This window comes from Ailuropoda melanoleuca, chromosome 1, assembly GCF_002007445.2.
Source record: "Ailuropoda melanoleuca isolate Jingjing chromosome 1, ASM200744v2, whole genome shotgun sequence".
Classification (NCBI taxonomy): Eukaryota; Metazoa; Chordata; class Mammalia; order Carnivora; family Ursidae; genus Ailuropoda; species Ailuropoda melanoleuca.
In genome coordinates, this window is record NC_048218.1 from 112727643 (window position 1) to 112748157 (window position 20515).

The 20515-nt window shown below is 51.4% G+C and overlaps 1 protein-coding gene across 1 annotated transcript in view; it reads left to right on the forward strand.

The window, feature by feature from the left end:
• Positions 1-662: 662 nt before the first annotated feature.
• The window catches only part of VWC2 (von Willebrand factor C domain containing 2), a 127684-nt gene continuing 107831 nt past the window's right edge, over positions 663-20515 (forward strand). The window contains exon 1 of the mRNA XM_034650626.1: positions 663-1292. Coding sequence (XP_034506517.1) covers positions 663-1292 — 630 coding nt within the window. The remainder of the gene's footprint in view (positions 1293-20515) is intronic.

The following is a 20515-nucleotide window of genomic DNA, read 5'->3' on the forward strand; positions in this document are numbered from 1 at the left end:
GGGGGTGGGGTGGGGGGGAGTGGGGGCGGGGGATGATGGAGGAGCCAAAGCCTCCGGAACCCCTGACCCTGCCACCGGAGGTGGTCGGGGACATCCTTCCGTGCTTCGGAGCCTGGGGAGGAGGGCGGGGAAGCGGCGTCTGCTCCCTGCAATCGAGGCATTTAAAAAGTTGTTGGAGATGAATCACGGGGTCCTGGGAGCTTTGTTAACCCCCCTCCCGCCCCTTTCCCCAAACGCCCTAAGGCAAGCCCGGGAGGGTTTCCCTCCTGTCTTCTTGCATGGTCTTCCGTGTCCAACTCCACTGCGGAATTCAATGGGAAAGTGTGGCTAGCGCCCAGGGGGGCACATCAGGGCTCCAGGATTATGTGGCTCTATCCGAGTTTTGCAGGGGGGCGCGGGCCCAGCTCGCTGCATTCCCGCAGCTCCGGCTCCGCCACCCGCCCACGGCCGTCCCCACAGCTAATCACGGCCACTGGAGAAACGCGGCCGGCCGGTGTTTCTCCCGGACTTCGCTTTCACGTCCGTCTCCACCATCTGTGAGGTCTCAGAAGCCGGCTGGGCACCGACGCTGGGCATGCTGCCCCCGCCCGCGTCGTGCGCCTCGTTAATCTAGAGCGCTGCCGGGGCCGGGCGGCGCGGGGCCGGGTGGGGGCCGGGCGNTGATGGTGGCTCTGTGCAGTCCGAGCATCCCGCTGGAGAAGCTGGCCCAGGCGCCGGAGCAGCCGGGCCAGGAGAAGCGCGAGCACGCGTCTCGGGACGGCCCGGGGCGGGTGAGCGAGCTCGGGCGCCCCGCGAGGGACGAGGGCGGCAGCGGCCGGGACTGGAAGAGCAAGGGCGGCCGTGGGCTCGCGGGCCGGGAGGCGTGGAGCAAGCAGAAGCAGGCCTGGGCCGCCCAGGGCGGGGGCGCCAAGGCCGGGGACCTGCAGGGCGGGCCCCGCGGGGACACCCCGCAGGGGGAACCCCCGGCCGCCGCCGCCCAGGACGCGACCGGCCCGGACCTCGCGCCCACGCCCGAGCCGCCCGAGGAGTACGCGTACCCGGACTACCGCGGCAAGGGCTGCGTGGACGAGAGCGGCTTCGTGTATGCCATCGGGGAGAAGTTCGCGCCGGGCCCCTCGGCCTGCCCATGCCTGTGTACCGAGGAGGGGCCGCTGTGCGCGCAGCCCGAGTGCCCGAGGCTGCACCCGCGCTGCATCCACGTCGACACAAGCCAGTGCTGCCCGCAGTGCAAGGAGAGGAAGAACTACTGCGAGTTCCGGGGCAAGACCTACCAGACTCTGGAGGAGTTCGTGGTAAGAGGCGAGCGCCCGCCGGGCCACTTTGCACCTCCCATCGCGGGGTGAAACCTCTCTGTGCACTATGCGCCCCCACTTTGAAGAAGAGGCGCGTTCTGGTTCTCAGAGGCGGGCAGCGCTGTGCTCGTGTCCCCTCAGCATGATCTCCCTTTCGGTGCAGAGGTAATCTCTAAAGCAATGTGGAGGATCCACATTCATTCCTTCGGTCTTCACCTTAAAAGGGTACGGAGAGGGTGAGGCCCCGGGCACGGAAGGGACGCCGGAACACTTATTGGCTGTACCGTTAATGTTAACCCACTGCTTCTAATTTAAAAATGTTGCCGCTGAAATGCTCAACTTGTTTTCAAACACAGGGTAATTTGCCGTGCCATTTGGGATGTATCCTTCAGCTAATAGCTAATTAAGGAAGACTAGTCATATAAATAAGCCATTTCCCTAGATTACGTCTTGGGGTATCATGCAAACGTTCTAAAAAATGAAAAGGGAAAGAAAATGCTTGCTCACTGGATGCCAACACATAGTGGAGGGCAAGAACCAGAAGCTCAGTTTATGGTTAAAAATTGTTCTGTTTTAGGTGACCACTAGTAACAATATTAAAAGCGCTGGCCATCTCCCGAATGCCTACTGCGTGGCAGGCTTGAGGCTGCGTTTTCCACGTGCATTGACTTAGTTAAACCTCATACCATGCCATGAGAGAGACTATTATCTATGATCTCCAGTTGATGGAGAAGAGGAAACTGAGGCACAGAATCTTTAAATAACGTGGGGAAAGCAAGGCAGCTGTTAAGAAGCAAACTTGTGTGCCAGGCCAAGTTGTTCTACCCCAAAGTGCCCGCTTTCCCCCCTATGCTTTATGTGAAACAAGAGCCCAGCCCCACTGCGGCGCAGGTTTGGATGGAGATGCTGGCCCGTGGGAGTGCCGGCCCCTTGGGGAGCTCTGAAAGCCGGGCCTGGGCAGAAATGCACAACTCTCCCTCCTGACCCGCCCCCCCCAAGGGAGGCTCAACCTATGGCCTGCCTGGAAATGGCCTTGCCTTGGCACGTGGGAGGTTTCCCGGGCGGCGGGGCGGCATCCCTGGGGCCTGCAGTCCCTAAAGCTGAGCAGAGAAGGCAGGTGGCAAGGAATCCTGCCTCCTGCTGGAGTCCCCCAGAACCCAGCCTCTGAGATCTGCACATTCAGGATGTGAGGGCACCAAATGAATTTCAGGAATAAATCCCCAGGGTTGTGGAGCTAGAAAGCCAAGAAGGACGGATCTGGAGATAAGGCACGAAGTATAGAAACAATGCTGGGATTTAGAGTCAGGGAACATGTGTGTTTGTCCTGGCCTTGCCACTAACCAGCTACATGACAGCGACAAAGCGTTTGTCCCCTCTGGGGTTCTTTTTCCTCGTCTGCAAGCTAAGCGGCCCTCTAAGGCTTGTGGCAGCTGTCCCAACCTGATGCCCGGAGTGCATCTCCAGGCCCGCCTGGTTAACACAGTAGTTCCCTCTGGCCCCTTGGAGAGACAAACACATTTGTCGAGAAACTCAGATGGACCAGGCTCTGACCATACGCCATGAGCGAGTAGGAACCCTGTCCTCAAAATGCTCTCTCACTAGTGGGAAGCTGAGTCCATGTCTCTCCAGATGTTCCGGTGAGGAGGCAGAGGTCCTGGCGAAACCCAGAGGAGGGACCTTCCCTGTTGGCTTGGGGCAGGGCTGTAGGCATGGGTCCAGCAAAATAAATCTCCTGAGTGTTAGGCTCCTAAGAAAATCTAGGAGTTAATAAGAACAAATGCAAGCCATTCGTTTTTAACTAATCACATTTATTGTTTGCACTTTATGTAGTTTTATAGTCCTTTCTTAAAAGAGTCTCGTGGAGTTGGCTGAGGAATTATTGCATTTTTGATCTAGAAAGCCAGAGCGCATCACAGGGTGGCCATTCATCTACCTGAGATGCAGATGGAAGGGAGAATTCGAACTTCTGTTTCGGTAACTCACCGCTAAGTGCTCGCTGCCTGGAAGCTGCCTTCACGTGCGGGGGGGGGGGTGCTTTTATTTGATTCCTGTTTTCAAACATTGGTGGTCAGTATGTAGACTGTGTTTCAGACTCTGGAGACGGGAGACATTAGAGCAACAAACGGGAGACTGGACCGCTTATCATCTTGAGAAGAATTAAGATAGCAGTGAACCTGTGTTTAGAGTATGAAGTGCATCTTCCCTCTTCCAGAGACACTTCATTGTTAACTTTCATCCAATCATTACCAGTTGCTAGGGTGTACACGTGCATGAATGTTGCCCAGCTGCTACACATGTTTGATTACGGGCTTGCTCCTGCAATATGTACAACTTCGTAACGATTTCAGTCCCGTACGTTGTACATATCATGCTCCTTCGTGTCTCCTACTGTCAGGAAAATTCTGGGCATTTCCCAAAGTCACGGTGGCTTTGTCCAAGTCATTTCGTGTCTGTGGTTTTGTTTCCTTCCATGCACAAGGGAGGATGTAGCACTTTGTTGGGGGTGTCAGAAGGATGACCTAGAAAGGCCGAGGGTCGGCAGGGAGCCCGGGGGGTCTGTGGGTTGCAGGCCTGCAGAATTGTGGTGCTGAGCGCCAGGGCACAACCACTGTTCACCTGCCTGCTCGGGATATTCTGGGCTTCGGAGAGAGAGCCACTGGAGTCTGTGGTTTGCCTAGCACAGCACATGGAGAGCGCAAAAGGAAAGCATTTGCTGTCTGAAGCTCTTTGCTCTTCTCTGAAGAGGATGTAGTTGACATGGAGGTTGTGGGTATAGTAGGGTCCTGCTTGGGGTGCTGTTTACTATAGCAAGGAGAGGGGTGACAAGGAGGCCAGCTCCGGGCCTCCTTCCCTGGGAGGCACGCAAGCACCTAAACCATCTGCTTTCTGCCTCCCGAGAGAGGCAAAGCTCCCGCTAGAGGCTGGGTGCTTACTGTGGGCATCTGAGGAGTGGTTGGAACTGTACTTCTTGCCCCATGCCTGTGATATGTGTTTGGTCCCAGGGAGGGTTCAGCCTCTCCCCGTCGTCTGGTGCTTCTCTTTCTTGGACACGTGGCTCCATGCCCAGTTTTCACAGTCAATTCCGTCTTTTCCTTTCTCTCCGAGCCCCCTACCCCATGACAGTCCCCTTTCCTCAGAGCCTGGTTGATCTCAGCCAGATGTCACTCAGTGCTTCCATGGAATCCTATGAGGCTGCTAGTAATAATTAATGTCGTATCTGCATTTTTCTGGGGATATTTGCAACTTAATTTGTATATGCAAATAAAACCATAGTTACTAGTAGAATTTTCTCCACTGCCTCTCAAATTATACCAAGTATCCTGTTCATCACCTTGGACCAGCAGGTATGCGACTTTGAATAAGGAAACCTGTCCATTGGTTTATACTTTTTATACCTGAGTGGTATTTTCATGTGCTGTCTGCTTCCTAGGGTCTGTTCATCTACTAGGGTTGCCATAACAGAGAACCACAGACCAGGCGGCTTAAACAATGCAGATTTATTGAGTCACGGTTCTCCAGGCTGCAAGGCTGAGATCAAGGGGTAGGCAGGGCTGGTTCCTTCTGAGGGCCCTCCCCTGGGTGTGCAGACAGCTGCCTTCTCCCTGTGTCCTCACTAGGTCCTTCCTCTGCATGTCTGTATCTAATCTTCTTATAAGGACACATGTGTCCTCCTCATATCAGATCGGGGCCCACCTGTACAACCTCATTTTAACTTAATTTTCTCAGTTAAGACCCTGTCTCAGAATACAGTCACATTGGAAGGTACCGGGGGTTAGCACTCGAACATGTAAATTTGGGACGGAGGACACGATCCAGGCTCTAACATAGCCCTAACAAGTGTCAAAGGCCAGAGCTGACCTCACACGCATGAGCCTAAGGAGGTACAAGGAATGTGGGGTGGGGGTGGGGGAGGCTTCACCAGCAAGTGTGATTGAAGAAAGAAAGAAGGCCCAAGGTGATTGGTGATAACTCGAAGCCCAAGAAGCTGAGTCAGGCAGCTTCTGTGTGTCTTCCATTCTGAGGGCTGCGTTAACGGTACTACGTATGTCAATGGACCCGTGCATCACATACAACCAGTGGGCGGCTCTCAGGGGCTCTGTGAAGCAGTTTCAAATTTTTCCCCGATGGCTACCAGGTGGGCCAGCAGCAACCCAAATTTGGAATTTACATTTTGAGCGGCAAAAGAAGTCGTTCCCCTCGTGGGGATCTCTGGATCCCCTTGGGGACCGTAAAGTTAGAAGCGGGGTCTGCAAGTTTGTTTCCGCGTTTTATAGAACCCACTCCATTTATACGACCCTTTTGGCTGGCGCAACACCAGTTCAGCCTGTCCACGCAGTTCCCGTAGCGATCAGGGGCTCTGATTGGCAATTGTGTTGGTCTTTGAAGAAAAAAGGAAACCAAATTATTAATAAGCACTGCTTTCTTGATTCTTTCAAAGCATGAGGCCTGTGGAACAGGAGGCGGCTGGATGGAGATTCACCAGCTCAGGGACATGGGGCCGCTGGGTGAACCCAGGCTCTCCCAAGGCGTCAGTGTCTGACCTGAGATTAACCCTGCTGCAGAATCTTATTTCCAGAAGTTCAGTAATGAAAAAAAATTCTTCCATGAAATTTGGAATCAAAAGCTTCATCTAAGTAGATCTCTGTTGCAGTTACGAAAAGGTGCTAGCAGAGGGAAAGACACATTCGCCATGTTTTTCACTTCCATGGTATTTGTGTTCTATTGGCTGATGTCACTTAACAGAAAGCAATACTGTTATTATTTACCTTTGCGAAGAAAACTGAGTTAAGCTGTGTAAAGGTACTGTTCGTTTTTTTTTTTTTTAAGAGATCTTTTTTTTTTTTTTTTTTTTGGGGNCTGGGTGGCTCAGTCGTTGGGCGTCTGCCTTCGGCTCAGGGCGTGATCCCGGAGTTCTGGAATTGAGCCCTGCATCAGGCTCCTCCGCTGGGAGCCTGCTTCTTCCTCTCCCACTCCCCCTGCTTGTGTTCCCTCTCTCACTGGCTGTCTCTTTCTCTCAAATAAATAAATAAAATCTCAACAAAAACCGTCTTTTTTTTTTTAAGATTTTATTTATTTATTAGACAGAGAGAGACAGCCAGCAAGAGAGGAAACATAAGCAAGGGAAGTGGGAGAGGGAGACGCAGGCTTTCCACCAAGCAGGGAGCCTGATGAGGGGCTCCATCCCAGGACCCTGAGATCACGCCCTGAGGCCCTGAGCCGCAGGCGCCCCTAGAGCTACTGTTCTGAAGTTAGCCTGATGCTCTCGCTGTTGCTACTTATGAGTTTGTTTTGGTTTCGACTCAGATTTTCTAAATTCTGGACTTCTCAGCTTCTGCCTCTCTGTCTAAAGCCATTTAAATAGTAACAGTTTTTTGTTTAACTTAATTGCTTCTTAAAAAGATTTTTATTTATTTATTTGAGAGAGAGAGAGACAGAACACCTACACACTTGAGCAGGGGAGGGGGAGGGACAGAGGCAGAGAGAGAAACAGACTCCGCACTGAGCAGGGAGCCTGATGTGGCGCTTGATCCCAGGACCCTGAGGTCCTGACCTGAGCCAGAGGCTGATGCTTAATCACAGAGCCACTAGGCACCCCTAAACAGAGTTTTTTGAAAGGGGGAAGTCCATATGCTTTCTCGGGAACTTTCAGATGTGGTCAGATGTTGATCTTTAATTTTCAACACAGTTAAGTAACTTGATCAAAATCATGGGCTTAGTAAATGCTGGAACCAGGATCTGCATCCTGGACTGTGGCACACTGATAACTGTGTGCTTCCAACTGCACCATCTTACGTCCATGACCAAACGGTGATATAGTGGTATCTTGTGTGTGACCGAGAGAATTCTGGGTACTGGAAGAAGGGAAAGCCCCTACAGGTTCAGAGCATCTGTCCTACATTTGTGTCCAATAAATACTGGATTAACTTGGCCAAGTGTTTATTTATGTGGATTCATGCTACATTTGACTCAGGCCATCTAGGACAAAATGAATATCCGTGCCCTTCATAGTATGACATCTTGAGTTGGAATGAGAACAGAGCATTGAATTCCAGGAGCTCCTTGAGGGCAAGGGGAAAGTATTCCAGTGGGCAGCGGACAGAATAGTAGATCTCCAGACATGGGCAAGAACCCAGACCTTATCAAGCCCACAGCAGGCTGACTGTGGCCCAAAGCCAACTCCAGCCCAAGGAGGTTCACCACACATAAGACATTTGTTTGACTAGTACAGATATTTAACAAATGAGACATTCGTCTATATACCCAGATTGCCAATTTGCTGTCAAAGTGGAATGATTCCCAAATGGCAGCCATTTGCCAGAGCTGTGCTGGGCTGCTTCTTATGAAGGGCATTTGCTCTTCAGCTGACCACCTCCCCACTTGGCATGACTGACCCATGGTCCTACAGCCATATGGCTTTGGAATGTCTCTGTGGTCACAGGGGGAGAGACATCACCTTAGGAGCCCAGATCTCATGCTATCATGTTCCACCCCTTCAATCTGAGTGGAGAGTCAGCATCTTCTAGAACTTCGAGGTCAGAGTACTTACCATCTAAAGATGTCTGTGTGGGCCATATGTCTGTGTGGGGGTGAAGGCTCCAACCTGTGAACTTTCTGTTGCATTCTTGAGTCCCTGAGCAATTCTCAGACCTTGTTTTCCAGTGGTATGGAGTGGAGAATACTGATTATCTCTCCATTTATGGAAAGTCAGTGAAATATATGAGAAAACAATTTGAACCTATGAATCTCTGAACAAATTAAAAAAACAAAAACAAAAAAAACCTGCACCTAGGTTAGTGTGGTTTCTAGGGGGGTCCTGTTGAGTATGCATCTTGTTGGAGACGACTACCCCCGGCAGGCTATTTGGTCCCTGGGAAGACTTCCTGTAGAGGCTCATCTTCAGAGAGGGGCTCTCTGGGGTTTGTCCAAATGTATTTCCTCGGTGGATGGCATCTCCGACTCTGATAAATCCCAACAAAAATCTCTTCTTGCTTTTTTTAATTTCAAAAAAATTTTTTGGACAAATGGTTGCCAAGCATTGGACAAGATGCTGGAGACATAATGGCAGGCTTTGGAGCATGTCCAGTAAACAGGCAGTGACCCAAGAGTTGTGTGATGGGCTGCAAGGAGCATCATGGGCTCTGCAGGGTACGCAGGTAGAAATTGCCCATCTAGACTCTGTGGCTGATGGTTTGTTTTTAAATAACCGAGCAATCCTGGGGCAGGTGTCTGGGGAAAAGATAAGAGTCTGTCTCAAATAGAACAGTTATGAGTTTGGGTAGAGGCTACGGTTTTCCGCCCCAGCCTACATACCCTATAGCCATCCTTCGTGTTATGGTTCTGACCACATAGCTGGAAATCCTTTTTTTTTTGCTGCCTCTGTTCCAAGCCTGAGATCCTGCCAGCTGGATTTCACTTCTCATTCTATTTCTGTCGGGCACTGGGGTGCGGCCAGGACATGGAGTGCCTTTCGAATCTGCAGAAAAGGATGATGTCAGGCATCTGCCCATGGCCCTGTGAGTTCTCTTGGAAGCCCTAGGCCTGTAGAAAGGCATAAGGATGGAAAATTAAGATGCCACGTGGCTCTGAGCATTTCCAGAAATGATTTTGCTTTAAACATGGTGAGACCACTCTTTGCTTGCCTGGGAATATGGAAGAATGATAGCCTGAAAACCTACCACTTACCAAACTCTTGAAATTCCAGATATCATATAAAACCCATTTTCTTAAAAGCACAGCTGAAATGGGAAAAAAAAAAGTAAGAGAAATTAATCCCTGGAGGTAGACTCAAGAGAGGAGAGTCAGCCTTGCAGTCAGCCTTGTGGTCATTGGAGAGCGTCCCCTGATGCCTGGGTCCCAGGCCCTGGGTACTCGTGGCCAGGCTGGGGCACATGACAAGCCCAGGGCCCCAAGGGGAGAGCGTCAGATCAGGATGTGTCTCATAAGGCTGTGATCCCCTGAAGAGCATGTCCTGCAAGGGGGCAGTGCAGACAGACCGCCCCAGGTGGGCCTCAGGGCTGAGTAGAGCTGACAGTTTTGCTCTGAATATTTGCTGTCTCTAGTGCACTCACTCTCTTATGAGCATGAAGCCCATATGCATGCTTCCCTGAGTGGTCCAAAAAGTCCAGATGGGATATTTTTGTTTAAAGGGGCCACAGGTATCTGACAGAAGCAAATGCTCCCAGAAGGAATGCACACTTCACCCAGGCTGCAAAGTACCCCCACAGATAGTGTTCCAAGGAATGCGACAACAGAATGAAAATTACACACAAGGAGGGGAGTCAAAAGCAAGGGTCCGCTGAGACCAGCATAGTCCGATAAGACCCAGATGTTGAGATATAAACAAGACTACTTAATATGCAAAAATATATATGTTGAAATAAACTGCGTGGGTAAAAAAACAAGCATATTCCCAATGCTAGTCAGCTTTGACAAGAAGTCAGGTGGAACTTGTATAAAAGAATGATCCAGTAGTTTGAATGAATATTCAGTGCAAGGTTCAACAGCACATCAGGGAGTTTATGGGACAATTCAGCAAACCAGCAGATAGATTTAAAGAAGTCACCCAGGGTGAAACACAGATGAGCAGACGGATCATAGGGAGGAGACGTTTTGATACGTGAGGACAGGGAGACAAGATTTAATATGGATCAGATCAGAATTCTGGAAGGGGTAGTAGGGAATAGGGAGAGAAATGAGGGGATAGTGTCCCAGACAGTCTACTTGAAAGACTGCTATTTGTGGATTCAGGAATCCTCAGGAATCTAAAGAAAGATAAACAAAAGGACGTCCTGCCTCTAGCCATATCCTAGTGAGATGGCAGAACAGCCAACACAAAAGATTTTCAGAGCAGCCAGAGAGAAAAGACTTGACCTGCAAAACAACAGTAACTATGGGGATGGCTGACTTCTTGTCAACAGTAGAAAACCCCAAACAGTAGAGGAACATCTTTAAAGAGCAACGAGAAAAGAAGAGCTAATTCAATTTATGTATCCAGCAAAACTATCCTTCAGGAAGGAGCCTGAATGAAGATACTTTTATTTTTTTAAGATTGTATTTAGTTATTTATGTAAAGAGTGTGAGTGGGGAAGGGACAGAGGGAGAGAGAGAGAATCCCAAGTAGACTCACAACCGGGAGATCATGGCCTGAGCCAAAATCAGGAGTCGGATGCTTAACCAACTGAGCCACCCAGGCGTCCCGGTCGAAGATACTTTTAAACAAAAATAGAGCATGCCATCAAACAGACTGTTACTGAAAGAACTTCAAAATGTGGTGCAAAGGATGAAATTCAGGAAGGAGGAACAGGAGCCTGGAAGCTAAGCCACAGTCAAGAAGGAATGGAAGAAAACTTATTGCTCACTGAAGCGTAGACCAGTGGTTCTCAACTGGGGGTCATGTTGAGGGGACATTTACAATGTATGGGGACATTTTTGGTTGTCATAACTGGGTGGGGTTGGGAGGCCACTGAGGCCCAACAAGTAGAGGCCAGACATGCTGCCGAAGTCCTACGGGATGCAGGGTATCCCCTGACAACCAAAGTCAGGAGTGCTGACGTGGAACACCCTGACTGTAGACTACCTAAGGAACGGGTGGTCTCCAGGCTGAATTTTGAGTTGGGAACTTTATCCTTGAACAAACAGGAATGCCTTTATATATAACGTAAATGTCCTTGGAAAAAAGTTATTATGGGGGGCTCAGCTAGCTCAGCTTTAGGCTGAATCATGCCATAGGTGAGCAGTTCCAAAGGCCCCTCCTACTTTCCAGGGCTGTTGGTCAAGGACACCACCAAGCTCCCATCACTTGTGGATGCTTTTTCCTGCCCTTCCGGTGATCACATTCAGGTCACTTCAAGGTGATATTCCCCTCTTGCTTGGCTCTTGGTACCTGTGGTCCCCTAGATAGCTCAGAAATAAATAGTATTGTCTCTACCAAAATCTACCAGATGGACCCATCCTTCCATATGGTCCCTTTGCTCTTCCCATAGGTTGACAGTCTACACTAATGTATTTCCCTCATTCAGTTTTAAAAACAATTTCTTACTTATATTTTACTTTCAAATCTCATGTGACTTTGGAAAAGGTATCTCAATATCTCCGTAGAGACTTAAAGCAGATAAAATTTGTTAATTCCCGTTAAGGAGTCAGAAGGGATAGCTGTGCAGCTATCCCTTCTGACTCCTGGTCACACTCTTGGATAGTTGACAGTTATGTTCTGGGGATACAAAGCCCTCGGCCAGTGGACAGGCTGTCAGAGTGGCATCTCTGTCACCACAGCCATAGTGCAGGGAGTCCTCAGGTGGGCAGGATGCCAGCAGTCCCTTGTCTCATAGGGCAAGTCTGCCCTGCGCACCTGTGCCTCGATCCAGGGGTGGCTTCGCCATGTCACACACGCAGACATGTCAGGGGTGCGTAGGTTGGAACAGAAAGAAATCTGACAAGGCCGCTGCCTCTCCTCGGGCCTATGTGGAGCAAGGGACGCAGGCAGCCTGAGGGATGAGCTGGGCTTTGATGTCAGCCTCTCGGCTCAGGTCACCTCCTACTGATGGCAGAGTTCCCCTCTGGTCCCTGTGCCCTCCAGGACGCCAAGGAAGAAAGCTCTTCTTGCTCTTGGTGACAGCAAGGGGCAGCTGGCAGAACTTCACGGTCAGCCCTCGGGCACCATGCCGCCTGTGCCTGAGCCCAGAGAATGCTTCTTGTGAGAGAGCTCTGTGGTGTCTTCTCCACCCAAGCCGAATATCCCACAGAAAGGGACTTCATTAACTGGAGAAACGGCTGGCAGTGCCCTGTTGTAATTCCAGAATCCTTTGGAAGAGGCTCAGCTTCAAGAAGAATGTGGGGCCAAGGGTGTGAGCCGACAGTGCCCGCTGGCCAGGGCTCGGGCCACGGGCCAGCACCTTCCGGGTAATTGGCAGCTGACAGACACTGAACAGCGTTTCAAGGCTGCCAGACTCTGACCTCAGATGCTGTCCAGACGGGTGTCTGTGTGGCCACCTGACAGTTGGGGAGTGTGAGCCCTGTTCCTGGAGCCTGGCCAGCTTTGGGCAGAGGAAATGGACACAATCCTTTGGTCGTCTTCATTCCTCCCCACTGAAGATGAGCGTTATTAAGTGTCATCTCAAATGAGGAATGCCAAAACGAGCAACATGGTTTAGTTCTCTTCTGGCATGTGTGTGTGTTTGTGTGTGTGTGTGTATGTTGGGATAAGTGTTCCCCTTGGTTTCAGTGATTTGTTTCTTTCAAGTTTGTCACAGTCCCCACCACTCCCTATTGTGCACTTGTTTACCACCTTGTTTGCTTACCTGACAGGCCCCTGAAAAAATTTGAGTTTATGATCCTAGAGAGAACTGATCCCATGTCATGCCCTCATACCCACTTTTTAAAAGCCTACTCTTTGGAAGACATTTAATTGTAATCCTTTAGAAAGGGAGGACCAAGCTCTCTGTTTCTTTCTCTCAGGGATTACTTCTCTTTCACCCCTCACTCTAACTCTAAAACAAGATGGTTTCGATCTTCTCATTGTCAACACAGAGGAGTTTGGCTTTAATGACATTTTTCACAGGGACATTATTGACCCAGTCTGTGCCCAGGTAAGGTAGAGCACAATTAGGACTGTGTCCCTTCTATTAAGGGTTTAGTTTAGGAATCTGTGAATGAGCAGAATGCCTACTGAGGTAGCTCCATCAGGATCTCAACATCACCTGCTCCTGGGGTGGGAGGACAGGGGCCTCGTGTGGTTCCTGCTGCCTGTGGTCGTGGCTCCTCCTCTCTCCTTGCCCTGCTCTGTGTCCAGAGCACCAGGGACTGGCCCACCGTGAGCACGCATCTGCCTCCAGACGGACGCTGGCTAGGAGTCCGACACCAGGGTGCCAAGGGGATCTGGTGATGTTGAGGCTCCAAGATGGCCACCTTCTTTCTGTGTCCTCCCACAGTGGAAAGAAAGTCCAAAGTGATCGCCAGCCTCTTCCTTTCCTTCGAAGGGCACTAATCCCATCTTGGGGCCCTAGCCTCCTGACCACAGCTCCTAACATCCCCACCCCCTAATATCATCCCATTGGGGTTGAAGGCTCCAACCTATGAACTCTGGGGGGACACAAACATGCAGGAGGCCGGCATACTTTTGGCTGCCTCTGATCTGATCATGTAATTTGTCAGGTCAGGGCATTCCAGAATGTTCCCCAGGTCTGGATCTTTAGCTCAGAAGGAATAATCTTCCTCATTTTTGTCAGCCACTCAACTGTTAGCCGTGGAGTGGAAGACACCATGTAAACCCTTCTGGCATTTTCCCCCTCTCTTAGGTGAGACCCCACATGCTCTGTATTAATCTGAGGGAATGCGTTACAAGAGGATAGGAAAGGCATTCTTTTTTTTTTTTTTTAAGATTTTATTTATTTATTTGACAGAGAGAGAGACAGCCAGCAAGAGAGAAAACACAAGCAGGGGGAGTGGGAGAGGAAGAAGCAGGCTCATAGCGGAAGAGCCTGATGTAGGGCTCGATCCCATAACGCCGGGATCACGCCCTGAGCCGAAGGCAGATGCTTAACCGCTGTGCCACCCAGGAGCCCCAAGGAAACGTATTCTTAGACGGTCTCGGTCTCGCCACAAGCTAAACCATAAAGAAAGAGAAGTCACTCTTTGATGAGGCGCTGGGTTGTCAGACTGTTGTGGTGTTGATCTGTTGTGTGGTAGACAGGGTGGTTTTCTTCCCAAGACTGGAAAGCAGACAGCTTCTGGGGACAGCTCTTAATTAAGTCCCTTTGTGTGCAAATCCGCTCTCTGACAGAGAGTGGAAAGACAAAGGGAACAAAAAACTGATCTTTCTGCTGTTGTGTGGTCAGGGGCTTGTGTTGGAGGCTGGAGGGGGGCTGAGGATCACGCCTAGTTCGCTTCAGGGCATAGAAGGGAGGACAGAGGGCCACTCAGGCGTCCAGAGCTGTTTCTGCTGCCCTGACTGGTGGAGAGAGTCTGGAGGACAAGGTCTAGCAGGAGCCTCAGTGTCCCTGCAGGACCCTGCTGCTGTCCCGTGGAGATGGAGCTTTGCGGTGCCTTGGCTGGTTTAATGAGACAGTTTCGGGTAAGGAGCCTGAGGTAGCCTTGGGGAAAGATTTAGTTCCAGGTGACAGCACTGTCCCGGTCCCAGGGTCTTGCAGGGAGTCGGGAGAGGCCAGTGAGAGGCCGCGGGGTGAATTCAGTGCATTCGTGACAATCATACCTGAGCGGCCTGGTGGTCCGACTGGACCCCGCCTTCAGGCTGCTCCTGGGACTTGCTGTGTAGTTCTTGGCAATGCACCAGACCTGTGGGTGTGTTTCAAACCAGAAGAAAAAAAAAGAAAGAAAGAAAGAATAAAGCAAAGCACAGTTGAAAGGCAGCGCTCCTGCATTTTTCTCCGGCTCCCAAATAACACAGCTCCAGGCGATCAGAAGCTAATAAGACCTGCTGGTTTACATAAAAGCGGACTCTGTGATTTCCCTCTACGAGCATCTTGCTAACAAACAAATGGGACACCAGGCGCTTGGGAAACAGGCTCAGCCGCTGGAAAGGACGCTTCCGCCATCTGGTGACCAAAATGTGACAGTTACTTTCAGGGAAGCCGCTCTTCGGCCCCAGCAAAGACCGCTGTCAGTGACCAGCCTTTTTGCTTGGTGCCTCTGACAACTTGTGGCTTAATTCTCCGTCATTGGATTAATTCCATAACAGCGTCAGGATATGTAAACAAAACTCAGATGTGCAAACACCGAAGTCACACTCCTTAGCTTCTGAAGGAGTCCTTCCGTGCTGTGGCTCCCCATGTCTGCTGATGGTGGAAAGCGTGGTCCTTTGAGGTCTTAGGAATCTCATCATTTGGGGGTAATTACTCAGCATTTCCGGAGTTCTCCCCTTGGAAGATATCTCTCACCTCCTTTCATTCTTCCCAAGACGTAGCCTCACAACGTTGGGAAAGACACCTTGTCCCATGTAGAGGTGGCCCCCTGCGCCAGGGGCTCCCGTGTGGCCGGATGGGGGGTGTTGTGCTGCCCACCCCCCCGGGGCTGTGGCTGTGGGCTTCCCTTCTGCTCTCTGCAGCTGACCCGTCCCCATGCTCTCAGGATCCCCATTGGGCTGTCTGGCTGTGAGGCCCCTCCCCGAACCCTCCCTGTCTCTATGGCCGTCCCTCTTCTCCACTTGTCCCATCCTCCTCACCTTCCTTAACCATCTTTCCTTTTATTCCAACCAGAAGCCACAACTTCGCCTTGAAATTTCTTACTAGGCACCCAGTTATATCAGTGTCTGTGACTTTTTTCGATTCTGTTAGTTTCTCTTTCACTTGTTTCTGCCTCAACTCCCAGCCAGACCGAGTACTGAGGTGAGCGGTAGAGATGTTTTCGTATCTGTCCTCGAGTGTGCAATTTTCTGCAGGGCAGGGAGCCTGTGGGGTTGTGCAGGGGGTGGGGGGCTGGCAGTGGGACCCGGGGAGGCCGGTCCTGGTGTCTCTGTCCCAGGACCTGTGTGTCCATCATCCCCAATCTGCAGGATGCACGTGTCCAGACCTTGTATCTTCCGTATTCGGGTTTGAAAAGAAGGCTGTCCTCTGGTTGAGTTAACGGAGTCTGAATCCCCAGCTGCTTGGTACAAATTTGAGCTCTTTAAAGGCCAGCCTGGCAAACAGAGTTAGAGCAGTTAAAAATCTGTAGCCAGGAGAGCAGGTGTGACGTCTGTCCCCTGGGTTTGGGACTCAATGCCTTCAGAATCTGGAGGCTCTGCGTTCTGATCTCAGGCATGCATCGAGATCCTCGGTTCCCATACAGTGGTTTGCCCGTTCTCGGGTCCCTTCTGTGAAGTCGCTGCCTTAGCGTTCACGTCCCGCAGGGGACCGAACCTTCTCTCCCGTTTGTGGATTACAAGTGTCATCCAAATCCGATCGCTCTCAGTGGAAAGATTTGTCGTTGTTCCCTCGTCCTCAGGGGTGGGCGTCTGATCCTGGCACAGCTGTTCATGAGGTGCTGAGTGACTTTTCTTGTGGCAAAGCTGTAAATTTTATTTTTCGTGTTTTTCCTCATGTGCCATGCAAGTTCATTTCAGCTCTTTCTGGCCATCTCTTTTTTTTTTTTTTTTTTAAGATTTTTATTTATTTATTTGACAGAGATAGAGACAGCCAGCGAGAGAGGGAACACAAGCAGGGGGAGTGGGAGAGGAAGAAGCAGGCTCATAGTGGAGGAGCCTGATGTGGGGCTCGATCCCATAACACCAGGATCACACCCTGAGCCAAAGGCAGACGCTTAACCGCTGTGCCACCCAGGCGCCCCTGGCCATCTCTTTCTTGACTCCGTCAATCTCTAGTGAGCCTGGATATTTGCACCGCCTCGGCCCTAGGTTTGAGTTGCCCTGGATCCAGTTGGCCACTCACCTGCAGCCTGGGATCAAGGCTCTCAGTGCTAGAAAGTCTGTGCTCTAAGCCAGTGCGCCTGGGAGAATTCAAGGGGTTTAGAAGGAAAGGAAGCATGGCGGGGGGAGGAAGATAGAGGGAAGTCCGGATTTCAGCGTCCTTCTTTGCTGTCCTGTTAATCTTACTTCGTGTCATTGCAGAGTCCCACAGTTTGGGGGTTATTACGGGAACACCTCTGCCAACGGAGGGAACAGAAATGGGGAGATTTTATCCCATGGTGAACGGTTTTCACTGTGAAGCTTCTAAGCTATTAGGTCCTCTTTTCTCTCTTTTCTGTGTGGAAATTAATCCCATCTATGAAAATGTTATAGTTGTTCGGGGATTTTCTTTTTTTTTTTTTTAAAGTGCACGTGGCTGTAGTTTTTTAAAGATTTTATTTATTTATTTGACAGAGAGACAGCCAGCGAGAGAGGGAACACAAGCAGGGGGAGTGGGAGAGGAAGAAGCAGGCTCCCAGTGCAGCACGGAGCCTGATGCGGGGCTCGATCCCAGGACCCTGGGATCATGCCCTGAGCCGAAGGCAGGCGCTTAACGACTGAGCCACCTAGGCACCCCTGTTCAGGGATTTTCTGCCTCCCATTTGTCTATTCCTAAGGAAGCATCTGCTTCCAGCCTGGAACTGTTCCCTGGCCACAAGGAGCCCGTGCATTTGGTGGCACGGGGATTTCATGGCACCTTCTCCAGCAATCACAGTAGAAAGTTCCAGATTGGAATACAGCAGTGGCTGCCATTCGGGCAACAGCCTTCAGGTGACACACGGCATTGTCTGCCTCTCACCCCACCAGTGGCCTTTTCTGGCAGCACCGAACAGGACGGTGTGGTAAGCTGGATTTGAAGAAAGAAGGTGCATGTTCTGGTGGATGGTAAACGAACTTGGGAAGGAAGGATGCAATGAGTTTCTGCCCTCCCAGGTGGAAAGAGATCTGGGACACAGGCAAGACCAGGATTCCCTGTTCAGAGCACTTTCTGCAATATTTCAGAGCCTGGTCCTTCTCGTGGTGATAATGATTATAATCACAGTGACAAAATTATACAAGGCAGTGCGTCCTACAGATCGGTGCCTCATTGCAACTGAGTTCATTAATGTAAAATATACGTGATAAACTATAAAGCTGCTTATATACTCCTCATTTAGAAGCATCCCACTCAACCTCTGTCTCGCTCTCGTATAGATCTTGAATTTGTACGGGGCACTCAATTTAAGCAATATCCATTTGAGTGGGTGTCTTTTCACGTTTGAGAATCGTCTCACCTATAAATTATGGTTCCTGTTCCTACTTATTTGTTTAGAAATAGGCGCAATCTTTATTTTATGGTCCTTACAGCCGCTGTACCTGCAGTGTAGACATGTGCATAATTACTGAGCATTACGAGGGTCTAATTCTGAGGCACCCCCAAGTTAATAGCTCTCTGCTAGCCGTTGTGTTTGTGGTTGACTCCCTGAGAACACGCTCAGACGGGTCGGTCCTTCATTGCTCTGCCTCGGGTTTGAGGGTAAATTTCTTGGGTCCACATTGAAGATAATCATTTGACTGGGTAAGCAATGTGGCCGAGTAAGCCAGGCCAGCGCCCTCAGCCTGGACCCTGGGTCTGAGGCGGGCCCCAGGGCGCCTGACCTGCTGCCGGTCTTGCTAACGGGGGTGAATGAACGAATACCACAGACCTTGTCTTTCATCTCGCTCCCAGTTCCTATTCTCTTCACCCGACACAAGTCCTGCCTCTCCTGGCACACAGTGGGGGCCTCGAGAATGGGGACTTTTCCTCACATGCCCGGTTGTTCTCCTAGGCTGTGCGTCTAAATTCTGTCTTTTCAGAACTTGGGTTTGTAACTGGAGGATTGCAGAGAAGGGAATTTCTGTATAAGGCATGCTGTACAGAATGTAGGCTGTGATTTGCTAATGAGAGGGGTGACTGTTTCAAAGTTAGGTTACCCCTGGTGAAATGTCTTTTGGGGACCAAACAATTCTGGAAGAAGAGAGAGAAGTGCCTTGTCTGACTGCAGGATTGTGACTCGCAAGTTCATGTTGCGGGTCCCAGACACAGCAATGCACGGGGCATGCTCACTTTTAGCTTCCATGGTGGGACAAAGAACAGGGGATGGTGGGAGGCCGTCTGCTGCTCGTGCTGGTGGGTGAGGACCCTGCAGCTTTGGGGCTGCTCCGACCTGGTGGCTAGAGTCAGAATCCTCTGATGGGGGAGGCAAACCTCCACCAGAGTCGGGGCTGTTGGAGTCAGTGCCCTGCACCTGCCACCGCGTGGGTAGGGCTCCAGCCATATGTGTGGCGTGATGAAATGAGCCAGAAAGGGGGTCACGGGCACCCAGAATGCCAGATGGGCCCATGACTACTGACCCAAGCCCTGTGTTGAGGCCACAGCCCCCGCCAGATTATGGGCTGCAGCTTCCAGAGCAGCCTCCCCCCATCTCAGTCAGTCAGGGGAGGGCCCGGCGGCTCCCTCTAGAGGAGCCTGAGCGGAAGGTGGTCTCCTGAGGACCCGGACAGACCCAGCGACACCCCGGTGTGGGAGTCGGGGTGCAGGGTGGGGTGGGACTGGCGGCAGAGAAGGGCTGTCCTTCGTCCGACGGCATCCTGTCACACCTCTCCCCTGTGACTCGGTGACATGGAGCTCACATGGCTGCGTCTTCCCGTGCCAGCTGCTGAGTTCACGTGGGTGGCTGGATGGGTTTGTGGGGCAGTGGCAGCGGTGGTGGTTTGCAGTTTAGCAAACTGTCCTGCACCCTACTAGTGCTGCATGAGGCTCGGGTGGGAAATAAGGTGATGGGCTTAATGAGGGGAGGGGCTGGCTCCACCTGTGCTCCCCAGGGGGAGAATCGGGTGAAGCCTGACCCTCAGTGATCAGGGCCAGACACGCAGAGAGGGACAGAGGGGCCAAGCAGGAGGTCTCTGGGGTGGGATTGGGGCCACCCCATGCCCTGGGACCTGGCCACTGACGAGAGACCGGAGAGATCGATTAGGTGACCCCCGTCCTGGGCAGAGGGGTCCCGGAAATGTGATCAGATGGGGAGCTCTGACTGAGCAGGCAGGAGGCCTATGAACTGTGTGTGGGGCCTTTGCCCACATGGGACTGCAGTGGACACAGTGTCCTCTTAGCGGACGGGCAGGGCTTGGCCTCCTGGCTCTGTGTGAGACTCAGCAGAGCTCAGCCTCCTGTGTGAGGGAAAGGAGCCTGGCGGGGGGTGTGGTGAGGACAGGCAGAGCAGGTGGTAGGAGGTGAAGCCTGAGAGTGACATTCTTGCTTGTGGTGATCCTGCCTCTGAGCCTCAACTCATACACATGTTTTTTGATTTATTTATTTATTTGAGAGAAAATGAGCTGGAGTAGGGGCAGAGGGAGAGGGAGACTCCCAAACATACTCCCCGCTGTGCATGGAGCCCTACCTGGGGCTCGATCCCAGGACTCTGAGGTCAGGACCTGAGCTGAAACCAAGAGTTGGATGCTTAACCGACTGAGCCACCCAGGTGCCCCTCAATGCCTATTTTTGAGATATGAACACATCTCCAAAGAGTTGAATCAGGATTTCTAAATGTTCTGTGATAACAAAGCTCACAATACAACTTTGGATCAAGTTGCAGAGACTTTAAGAAGGTAGCAGTTCGGGCTGTGGCCATCCACCATCCCAGCCTCGCTCCGTGCCGTGGACACGGTGAGCTTGCGGAGCCAGGAGCAGGAGGAAGTGTTTGGTTCCCGGCTGTCTTGCCCAAGATGCACTCCCTTGTGTGGGGAGCTGTGGGGTGAGGCCGCCTCTAGTCCTGCTGCCCTAGTGTCTGCAGTCTTTGTGACCCGC